Source organism: Oncorhynchus kisutch, linkage group LG29, assembly GCF_002021735.2.
Source record: "Oncorhynchus kisutch isolate 150728-3 linkage group LG29, Okis_V2, whole genome shotgun sequence".
In the NCBI taxonomy this organism is placed as follows: Eukaryota; Metazoa; Chordata; class Actinopteri; order Salmoniformes; family Salmonidae; genus Oncorhynchus; species Oncorhynchus kisutch.
Window position 1 is genome coordinate 26830187 of NC_034202.2, and position 12482 is coordinate 26842668.

General features: G+C 41.6%; 1 protein-coding gene across 3 annotated transcripts in view; it reads left to right on the forward strand.

Moving 5' to 3' along the window:
- LOC109873828 (bifunctional heparan sulfate N-deacetylase/N-sulfotransferase 1-like) overlaps positions 1-12482 on the forward strand; it is a 129376-nt gene that overhangs the window by 102302 nt on the left and 14592 nt on the right. For all 3 annotated transcript variants that reach the window (XM_031809273.1, XM_031809274.1, XM_031809275.1), the window contains exons 10-11: positions 1842-1938; positions 7190-7313. In XM_031809273.1, the coding sequence (XP_031665133.1) occupies positions 1842-1938; positions 7190-7313 (221 nt within the window). The remainder of the gene's footprint in view (positions 1-1841; positions 1939-7189; positions 7314-12482) is intronic.

A 12482-nucleotide genomic window follows, 5' to 3' on the forward strand; every position in this document is an offset into this window, starting at 1 on the left:
CAGTGGGAAAAAAGACATGTCATCTATGCACTTAGATAGCGAATGGAAGACGCTTTTCCCCGTGGCTTATTTTCATGCCTGCCAGGTAGGCTTTACTCCTGATTTAAATATAAACAATGTGCTTGATATTAGGAAAGTTGAGAAATAAATATAGTAGGCGGAGCCTTTAGAAAGCTGACGCAATCCACGTATTTTTATTAGCACCCATCACTGTTTTCACCCACAATTGCATAGCCTATAGAAATGTTGCGCAACATAAGATCATGGGCTCTTATGACCTGTTTGATTAGATTTTCAATTACATTTGCATTGATGTCGGAGTGTTTAGAGGGATAATAGAGTGCTGCGTGCCAGGCAGTTAGCAAGTTTGGTAGGTTACTAATGACCAGCAGCAGCATCAGAGCTTGGAAAAGCCTAATTACCGTGACTAAATGGTCATATGGCATTTGACTACTGCCTTCATGACTCGTGATCGCCGGTGTGGCATTAATACTGTCACCGCAACAGCCCTAGTTGTGACAGGGTAGGGGTGGTTTACAGAAGATAGCCCTATTTGGTAAAAGACAAAGTCCATATTATGGCAAGAACAGCTCAAATATGGAAAGAGAAATGACAGTCCATCATTACATCATTACTTTAAGACATGGTCAGTCAATCCGGAACATTTCAAGGACTTTGAAAGTTTCTTTAAGTGCAGTCGCAAAAAACATAAAGTGCTATGATGAAACTGTCTCTCATGAGGACCACCACAGGAAAGGAAGACCCAGAGTTACCTCTGCTGCAGAGGGTAAGTTCATTAGAGTTGCCAGCCTCAGAAATTGCAGTCCAAATAAATGTTTCACATAGTTCCAGTAACAGACACATCTCAACATCAAATGTTCAGAGGAGACTGTTGTGAATCAGGCCATCATGGTCAAATTGCTGCAAAGAAACCACGACTAAAGGACACCAATAAGAAGAGACTTTCTTGAACCAAGGAACACGAGCAATGGACTTTTGACCGGTGGAAATCTATCCTTTGGTCTGATGAGTCCAAATGTGAGATTTTTGGTTCCAACCACTGTGTCTTTGTGAGACAGTAGATGAACAGATGATCTCCACATGTGTGGTTCCTATTGTGAAGCATGGAGGAGGAGGTGTGGGCGTGCTTTGCTGGTGACACTGTCTGTGATGTATTTAGAATTCAAGGCACACTTAACCAGTATGGCTTCCACAGCATTCTGCAGCAATACGCCATCCCACCTGGTTTGCGCTCGGTGGGAATATCATTTGTTTTTCAACAGGACAATGACCCAACACACCTCCCAGGCTTTGTAAGGGCTATTTTGCCAAGAAGGATAGGGATGTAGTGCTGCATCAGATGACCTGGCCTCCACAATCCCCTACCTCAGCCCAATTGAGATGAGTTGGACCACAGAGTGAAGGAAAAGCAGCCAACAAGTGCTTAGCATATGTGGGAACTCCTTCAAGACTGTTAGAAAAGCATTCCAGGTGAAGCTGGCTGAGAGAAGGCCAAGAGTGTGCAAAGCAGTTATCAAGGCAACGGGTGGCTACTTTGAAGAATCTCGTATCTAAATATACATTTTAATTTGTTTAACGCATGATTCCATACGTGTTATTTTATTGTTTTGAGGTCTTCACTATTATTCAACAGTGTAGAAAATAGTAAAAATAAACACTTACTCATTGATGGGTTTGTCTAGACTTTTGACTGGTACTGTATATTCTGAACTGGTTGGGCAAGTCATACCTATGGCAGCTCATCCTGAGGCATACATTCCCTCCATGTTTACTGGACGGAACTTCCAGGTGAACTAATTCTGCCCACTCTGTCCCTACAGGACCCATGTGAGGACAAAAGGCACAAAGACATCTGGTCCAAAGAGAAGACATGTGACCGATTCCCTAAGCTGCTCATAATTGGACCACAGAAGACAGGTGAGCAGTAAACAAATACATTGTACAAAAAAAACATTTAATTAACAAGGTTACCTGAGTTCAGTGATGCAACCACACTCATAGCAATGACAAGTTTGAACCTAGAGAGAGAAACATGACCTGAGCTTGTGGGGGGGGAACAAAAATAGTGCATTCAAACTGTATATTGTTTGGGAAAATATGCAGTACAAACCTTTTTGATGAGGCTAATTTGAAGGAGAAAGAATTATTGAGAAAAATTATTGATTGGATGTATTTCTTGGTTTCTTTTCATTTTGATAAGAGATGGAAATGTAATGAATTGAAGGTTGTGAAATGTCTAGAAATTCTGACGTGAAAATGTGATGAATTGTCACCACGGAAAAGGTTTGAATACCACTGTGCTAGTGGGCTGTAGATTCTGTATGGTTACGTCCCTATTCCTTTGATAGTGCATGAATTTACTATATAGGGAATAGAGTCCCGTTTTGGACATAGACTATGTCCCAGTTAAGGTGTCAGCATGCTTCGGGTTTGGCTGGCTTCTAGCCTACTCCCTTATAAGACCTACACTTTAAAAAAAAAGAGAAAAAAGTGGCAATAGTACTGTTTGTCCATCTTGAGAAGCCGTAGCCAGTATAGAATTCCTCAAAATAGTCTGAATTAATCTAAGATAACTCAAGAAATCTGTCATAAATGTTTACGTTTTTGCCGAGGATATCTTACACGCTACCCAAACTGGACTTGTCGCGTGCGCCAGCGTTGCAAAATAAATGTACACATGCAATGTTATTCAATCATTGCACCCACAGTGCTCGCACACGCCAACGAGCGTCTGTGTTTCCAATCTCTAAAATAGAAGTTACTTCTATTTGTGACGCCGAACGCGATGCCTCTCCCATCTCCCCATTGGCTTTTAGAAGCATACACCCACGTGCCATCTCCTCATTGGTTATACCCACGTGGGTAATTGAAATATGAATTGCGGTCGGTCGGTCGGTTGTGGTAATACACCTAATTATGAAAGTTGGATGCCAATCGCCATATAAAGTCCAAAGAAGAAAAGGCCTAGGAGGAGAGACGACTAGAAACAATTCGATTGACCGTTTTGTGCGTAGATTGTCGGAGTAAAGGACCTTGTGTCATTCAGCGAAAATAACAACTCAACGTTTATATCCCAGGACAAATTAGCTAGCAACAGCAAGTTAGCTAAATAGGACAAATTAAGTAGCAACTACAAGCTAGCTAGCTAAATTGCCATGCATGTTTAATGCTTTTTGACCTGTCCCCAAATTAATATAATTGGTTCATGGTTTGTTTTGATATTTCAACCTGCGTGTCGTGATCGCATTTGATGTGGGGGCTTTGGGCATGGTGTTAGTTGCACCGTTTTATATCTAACGAAGATGTTTGGTGCAGTGTTTCTCAAGTGAAAAATCTTGCATGAAAACAAGTCATCTCTTGTTGAATGACAGCAAACACTTCATTGAAGAATCCCTACTGTTGACCAGTCACAGACGGATGGGTGTGGAGTTCGGCTTCCGACTTGGCTTGCTTCGAGAACAAATGTTGTGTGCACGAACAGCTGACCTCACTAAACACTTGCCGTAATGAAAATGAACAAAATACTATATGCACGAACTGTTCCGGATGTGATGAATGCAGACGCTTTTAGTCTACTCTACACACCACCAGGGTGTGGCTCACTGTACTAGATCCACTGCACCAGGAGGAGAAGTTATTCTGTCTGGCATGGGGCAGCCTTGAACCTCTGATTATTGACAGCCTGGAGAGAAAGGATGGATAATTGGCAACTGAGCAGCCATTTACAGAGTGTCACATACTTAATTTCCTTTATAGGTTCACCGTAGGCAGGCAGTCAGTCACTGGCTTTTATTGTAACCTTGACTGCACCCCAGTAAATGGGAATTCCAGATTTACTGCGTAGCCTAATTAAAGTTCTTGAAGATGTCTTAAGGGAGCGATAACCCTCCTTCTGAGAGCGCTGTAAAATGGCCCCGTTAATCTTTTCAATAAAAATGGATTAGGGGGTTGGAGCTGAGAGTAAATTCACACACTTCACCGTTTTAATTACCTAACTGCACCAACATTCACTATAGTCACGTCAGCCATCTTGTCTGTCAACTAGTGAATGACCGATATGGATTTTTTTAGGACCGATACCGATTTTGGATGGATAAGGAGGCCCATGGTCAATATTTTAGGCTGATATTCAGCATCATAAAATGTGAAAAAATGTATTACAAATTTCCCAATTTTAAACAACGGATTTGACTTGTTTTCACCAATCTAACTTCATAACATAATGGTGGTAATGTTATTTGAATGGTAAATCTCTTAATAAACTGGGTCAATTAAGATGGCATAGGCCTACTCACTATACAGGTGAATGCCTATTCAATAGGAGTGTGTGCATATATTGAGCTGAGCTTGTTTTGGCTGATCAGTAGAGTCTATGGTGCTACAGATGACAAATCTAATATCCTACAATTTGGGAATTACACTACATTGACAAAAGTATGTGGACACCCACTCGTCATACCACTCGTCATACATCTCATTCCAAAATCATGGGCATTAATATGGAGTTGTCCCCTCCCCCCAACTGCTATAACAGCCTCCGCTCTTCTGGGAAGGCTTTCCACTAGATGTTGGAACATTGCTGCGGGGACTTGCTTCCATTCAGCCACGAGCATTGGTGATGTCAGGCATTGATGTTGGGCGATTAGGCCTGGCTCGCAGCCAGTGTTCCAATTCATCCCAAAGGTGTTAGATGGGGTTGAGGTCAGGGTTCTGTACAGGCCAGTCAAGCTCTTCCACACCGATATCGACAAACCATTTCTGTATGGACCTCGCATTGGGCACGGGGGCATTGTCATGCTGAAACAGGAAAGGACCTTCCCCAAACTTTTGCCACAAAGTTGGAAGCACAGAATCGTCTAGAATGTCACTGTATGCTGTAGCGTTAAGATTTCCCTTCACTAGTTTATACTGGATTAAGTGTACATTTTCATGAAATGCAATTGTGTTAGTAATGTTCCACCATTCCCTCCATCTTGTGCCAATATCACTTATTTTTATGTCTCGGTTCCAGTAGGTTTTTTTTCTCCAAGAGATTATCAGTTGGATAGGCACTCGGCAAGGTCTTGTATATCTTACCTATCATATGAACATCCTTTTCTGACTCAAATAGGATTCCCTCAAGATTTCTCTGATGTCCAAGATTTCAAATTTAAATTTCTTGATATGAAACTTAACTTGCATGTCTTTGAAAATATCTACGTTGCTTAATAATTCTGTCATGGAAACAAATGTATTTCCTATTACCAAATAATTTCCGGTTCCTATGCCTTCCATGTGGAAGGCATATTTTATCAGTGAATTCTGAGAAGATATCCAAGGATTGTTCCATAATGTTGTTTTTTTAGTGATGATATTGATTCTTGTTGAAAACGTTTAATTATCTTCCATATTGTTATTGTGTTCTTAACTATGAAGTTGTCAATGTTCTTAGCTTCATTCTTAGACACGTGAAAAGATTCTGGGGATGAGCATTTGCATCTAAAATATGTGTCCATTGTTCCTCTTCGGTGCATTTTTAACGATACATGGATTGTAGAAAACATTATGAACAGCTGCTCTATCCATGACATAGGCTGACCAGGTGAAACTATGATCACTTGTTAAATCTACTTCAATCAGTGTAGATGAATGGGAGGATACAGGTTAAAGAAGGATTTTAAAGCCTTAGACAATTGAGACATGGATTGTGTTTCGGTGCCTTTCAACGGGGTATTGTAGTAAGTGCCAGGCGCACTGGTTAGAACTGCAACTTTGCTGGGTTTTTCACGCTCAACAGTTTCCTGTGTGTATCAAGAATGGTCCACCACCCAAAGGACATCCAGACAATTTGACACAACTGTGGGAAGCATTGGAGTCAACATGGGCCAGCATTCCTGTGGAACGCTTTCAACACCTTGTGGAGTCCATACCCCGACCAATTGAGGCTGTTCTGAGAGCAAAAAGGTGATGCAATATTAGGAAGGTGTTCTTAATATTTTGTACAGTTAGTGTATGTCGCAAGTAATGGTCCTGGAGGGCGAGTTGATACAATTCCAAGTCTGTAAGGTTAAAACCACCTGGCCGAGGAAGATGTAAAACTTTTATTATCTCCATCTTATTTGACCACAAAGTCTTATGACCGAGTATAATTTTTTTTAAAGAATGTGTTTGGTGGGGTAATTCGGATTACTGAGAATAAATAACTGTTGGAGCCATTCTGAAAATATTTATTATACCTGGAACATTTATGGGAAGATTGTTGTATTTAATTAGATCTGCTTTCATATTGTTGATAATGGGATTATGTTATATTTATTAAACGTATTTGTTGACACCTATATTAAGCATCCTAAGTATTTTATATATTTTTTTGTCAATTTACGGATATGACTGTGGCTGGTCAGATCAGCGCACCAGTAAATAGCTAACCTTACACCGCAAGTCAGATGGCTTGAAGCTGAAAATGGTGCATGTTCAAAATGATGACCAGCTAACGTTAGTTAGCTACGTTGGCTATTAGCTCCTATCTGATATCTAACACAATGTTTATCTAGCCAGCTAGTTAGCATAGTAGCTAATATAGCTAGCTTGCTAACACTACAGATGAAAGGGTTCATTATCATTATATTTGCTAACGGGTCACAAAGCTATCTGCTTAGCTAGCTAGTTTATTGCATGCACGTCTAAGTCTTATTATTAGTGAATTACACTGAACTAGTATTTGCAACAGGAGATCAACTTTGGTCACTGTCAATTCATCTGTTTCTCAATACTGCACCTTTCTGTTGGAGAATGAGCTTTCTGCTTGCTGGGCAGTGCTCGTGGCTCAGGCGATGAGTGTCTGCTGGCATAGCAGCAGTTTTGTTATGTGGACAGAGTATCCGTAAAATCGTTTTCAGCACAGCTGATAAACGGTTGTTTCCTGTCAACATTAGATCCACCACTCCTCTTTAACTGTCACTTCATCTCTAACGTAGTTGAGTGTTCTGGTCTGTATTGCTATTTAAGCTTTGGCACATTTGAGATGGGTAGTATAGCTGTTCTAATTACCCGGAAATATGCATGTTTAGCATTTACATCAAGTTCTATATTTCAATTAAATCTATTACATTTACATAACCTAATAGTAGTTATCTACGTTTGATATTAGTATGAGCAATACTAATGAAAACTTGTGTTCTCTGCTAAGGCACCACAGCCCTGTATCTGTTCTTGGGGATGCATCCTGATCTGACCAGTAACTACCCCAGCAAGGAGACCTTTGAGGAGATCCAATTCTTCAGTGGCCACAGCTACCACAGAGGCATCGACTGGTATGTTATTCCCCTTGTCTTACCCTAACATATTCATTGCCACCAGTCAGTTGGGCATTAATTCCTCTTCTCCAACACATTTACAACATTCCTGCTTTTATTTTGGGGGCAGCATGATTGAATGGAGACACATTGCTCCTGTAAACCACTGTGCTTTTCATAGTATATTAAACCAACTGAGTTGCCCAGTTTTGAAACACATTCCAGTTACTATTTTGGGCTTTAGAGGAACGTTTCATCCTTCAAAGGGAGAGGCTTTGGTTCGTCCCCCTCTGAGCTCAATCATTGATTAACAGAAAGCAGACAATTGGATTTATGAATCAAACATTAGTGTGTGGTGGGCTCATTTGTGGAAAATCTTTAATGTGTGCAAAGTCTGTCTCTCTTACTGGTTTATGCTGGTGCAGTCATGTTTTATCCATTAAATTGCATAGTTATTGATGAAAAATGAAACTAGTCTTGTGGTGTTTAGGTAGGACTAGGGCTGTTACGGTGACCGTATTACCGCCACACCTGCGGTCACGAGTCATGACGGCAGTCAAATTCCACGAAGACTGTTTAGTCATGCTAACTAGTCTTCTCCAAGCTCTGATGCTACTGCTGGTCATTAGTAGCCTACCAAACTTGCTAACTGCCTCTGCACTCTATTGTCCCTCTAATCACTCTGGCATCAATGCAAATGTAATTGAAAATCTAATCAAACACTTCACGAGAGCCCATATGCTCATGTTGTGCAACATTTCTATAGGCTTTGGAATTGTCTGAGAAATCATTGATGGCCTCTCTTAAAAATAGGAGGATACCATTAGCTTTCTGGCCGGAAAGTATTCAGACCCCTTGACTTTTTCCACATTTTTGTTATGTTACAGGCTTATTATTTTTTTTTGTCCCTCATCAATCTACACACAATACACCATAATAACAAAGCGATAACAGGTTTTTAGACATTTTTAGCTAATTTATTACAAATTAAAAAACAGATACCTTATTTACGTAAGTATTCAGACGCTTTGCTATGAGATTCGAAATTGATCCTTGAGCTGTTTCTACAACTTGATTGGAGTCCACCTGCGGTAAATTCAATTGATTGGACATGATTTGGAAAGGTACCCACCTGTCTATATAAGGTCCCACAGTTGACAGGTTGAAGGAATTGTCTGTAGAACTCCGAGATAGGATTGTGTCGAGGCACAGATCTAGGGAAGGTTACTAAAACATTTCTTAATCTTTGAATGTTCCCAAGAACACCTTGGCCTCCATCATTTTTAAATGGAAGAAGTTTGTTGCCTCCGGAGTGGCGCAGCAGTCTAAGGCACTGCATCGCAGAGCTTCAGAGGTCACTAAAGCCCCGGGTTTGATCCCAGGCTGTGTCACAGCCGATCGTGACCAGGAGACCCATGAGGCGGCACTCAAAAAGGGATTTCCTTTTTCCATCGCATTGTAGCGACTCGTGGCTGGCCGGGCGCTTGTAAGCTGACTTCAGTAGCCAGCTGGACAGTGTTTCCTCCGACACATTAGTGCGGCTGGCTTCCGGGTTAGAGGACGCGTGGCTCTCGACCTGCAGAAATGGGACAAGACTGTAATTACCAATTGGATATCACAAAATTGTGGAGAAAAAAATATATATATATAAATGTAAGCAGTTTGGAACCACCAAGACTCTTCCTAGAGCTGGCCGCCCGGCCAAACTGAGAAATCAGGGGAGAAGGGCTTTGTTCAGGGAGGTTACCAAGAACCCGATGGCTACTCTGACAGAGCTCCATATTTCCTCTGTGGAGATGAGAGAACCTTCCAGAAGGACAACCATCTCTGCAGCATTCCACCAATTAGGCCTTTATGGTAGTGGCCAGACAGAAGCCACCACTCAGTAAAAGCCACATGACAGCCCGCTTGGAGTTTGTCAAAAGGCCCCTAAAGGCCCCTGATGAGAAACAAGATTATCCGGTGAAGCAAGATGGTGGCAGCATCAAGCTGTGGGGATGTTTTTCAGCTTCAGGGACTGGAAGACTAGTCAGGATCGAGGGAACGATGAACGGCACAAAGTACAGAAATCCTTGATGACACCTGCTCCGGAGTGCTCAGAACCTCAGACTAGGGAGAAGGTTTATCTTCCAACAGGACAACGACCCTAAGCACACAGCCAAGACCACACAGGAGTGGCTTAGGGACAAGTCTCAATGTCCTTGAGTGGCCCAGCCAGGCCCATACTTGATACTGAGTTCAACATCTGGAGAGAACTGGAAATAGCTGTGCAGCGACGCTCCCCATCCAACCTGACGGGATCTGCAGAGAAGAATGGGAGAAACTCCCCAAATGCAGGTGTGCCAAGCTTGTAGTGTCATACCCAAGAAGACTCGAGGATGTAATCGCTGTCAAAGGTGCTTCAACAAAGTACTGAGTGAAGGGACTGAATACTTATGTAAATGTTGTATTTCAGTTTTTTATTTCTAATAAAATTTCAACAATGTATAACCTGTTTTTGCTTTGTCATTATGGGGTATTGTGTGTAGATACAATTCTATCAATTTTAGAATAAGGCTGCAACGTAACAGAATGTTACATACTTTCTGAATGTACTCTATTTCTCAACTTTCCTATATTTACAACAGGAGTACAGCCTACCTGGCTGGCATGAAAATGAACAAGCATCCTCCATGCGCTATTTGAGTAGATAGATGACATGTATTTTTTCCGCTGTCCCTGTTTCGAGAGCATGATAATAGTCCATTCTAAATCGAAACAAATTTCACACAGAACAGCCACACTCTGGCTACCAGTCAAAAGTTTGGACACACCTATTAATTCAAGGGGTTTTATATTTACTATTTTCTACATTGTAGAATAATAGTGAAGACATCGAAGCTATTAAATAACACATTTGGAATCATGTAGTATTTCTTCAAAGTAGCCACCCTTTGCCTTGATGACGGTTTTACACAGTCTGGGCATTCTCCAACCAGCTTCACCTGGAATGCTTTTACGACAGTCTTGAAGGAGTTCCCACAATGCTGACTTGTTAGCTGCTTTTCCTTCTCGGCAGTCCAACTCATTCCAAACCGCCTCAATCTTGAGGTTGGGTGATTGTGGAGGCCAGGTCATCTGATGCAGCACTCCATCACTCTCCTTCTTGGTCAAACAGCCCTTACACAGCCTGGATGTGTGTTGGGTCATTGTCCTGTTGAAAAATAAATGATAGTCCCACTAAGCTCAAACCAGATGGGATGGCGTATTGCTGCAGAATACTGTGGTAGTCATGCTGATTAAATGCACCTTGAATTCTAAATAAATCACTGACAGTGTCACCCGCAAAGCACCCCCACAAAATCACATCTGCTCCATGCTTCACGGTGGGAACCAGACATGCAGAGATCATCCATTCACCTACTCTGCGTTTCAAATCAAATCAAGCGTTGTCTTTCACGAAGACAAGGCGGTTCGGAGGTCGACCGAAGGACAGATTTCCACCGGTCAATGTCCATTTTAGAGGTCGACCGATTAATCGGAATGGCCGATTAATTAGGGCCGATTTCAAGTTTTCATAACAATCGGATATCTGTATTTTTAGACACCGATTTGGCCTAATTTTTTTACATTTATTTATTTATTACACCTTTTATTTAATCTTTTTTAAACTAGGCAAGTCGGTTAAGAATACATTCTTATTTTCAATGACGGCCTAGGAACAGTGGGTTAACTGCCTCGTTCAGGGGCAGAAAGACAGATTTTCACCTTGTCAGCTCGAGGGATCAAATCTTGCAACCGTACAGTTAACTAGTCCAACGCTATAACCACCTGCCTCTCGTTGGACTCCACGAGGAGACTGCCTGTTATGCGAATGCAGTTAACCAAGGTAAGTTGCTAGCTAGCATTAAACTTATCTTATCAAAAACAATCAATCATAATCACTAGTGGTGCGCGCTAATAGCGTTTCAAACGTCACTCGCTCTGAGACTTGGAGTGGTTGTCCCCCCTTGCTCTGCAAGGTCTGCGGCTTTTGTGGAGCGATGGGTAACGCTGCTTCGAGGGTGGCTGTTGTCGTTGTGTTCCTGGTTCGAGCCCAGGGAGGAGCGAGGAGAGGGACAGAAGCTATACTGTTACACTGGCAATACTAAAGTGCCTATAAGAGCATCCAATAGTCAAAGGTTAATGAAATACAAATGGTGTAGAGAGAAATAGTCCTATAATAACTACAACCTAAAACTTCTTACCTGGGAATATTGAAGACTCATGTTAAAAGGAACCACCAGCTTTCATATGTTCTCATGTTCTGAGCAAGGAACTTAAACGTTAGCTTTCTTACATGGCACATATTGCACTTTAACTTTCTTCTCCAACACTTTGTTTTTGCATTACAGTGCCTTGCGAAAGTATTCGGCCCCCTTGAACTTTGCGACCTTTTGCCACATTTCAGGCTTCAAACATAAAGATATAACACTGTATTTTTTGTGAAGAATCAACAACAAGTGGGACACAATCATGAAGTGGAACGACATTTATTGGATATTTCAAACTTTTTTAACAAATCAAAAACTGAAAAATTGGGCGTGCAAAATTATTCAGCCCCTTTACTTTCAATGCAGCAAACTCTCTCCAGAAGTTCAGTGAGGATCTCTGAATGATCCAATGTTGACCTAAATGACTAATGATGATAAATACAATCCACCTGTGTGTAATCAAGTCTCCGTATAAATGCACCTGCACTGTGATAGCCTCAGAGGTCCGTTAAAAGCGCAGAGAGCATCATGAAGAACAAGGAACACACCAGGCAGGTCCGAGATACTGTTGTGAAGAAGTTTAAAGCCGGATTTGGATACAAAAAGATTTCCCAAGCTTTAAACATCCCAAGGAGCACTGTGCAAGCGATAATATTGAAATGGAAGGAGTATCAGACCACTGCAAATCTACCAAGACCTGGCCGTCCCTCTAAACTTTCAGCTCATACAAGGAGAAGACTGATCAGAGATGCAGCCAAGAGGCCCATGATCACTCTGGATGAACTGCAGAGATCTACAGCTGAGGTGGGAGACTCTGTCCATAGGACAACAATCAGTTGTATATTGCACAAATCTGGCCTTTATGGAAGAGTGGCAAGAAGAAAGCCATTTCTTAAAGATATCCATAAAAAGTGTCGTTTAAAGTTTGCCACAAGCCACCTGGGAGACACACCAA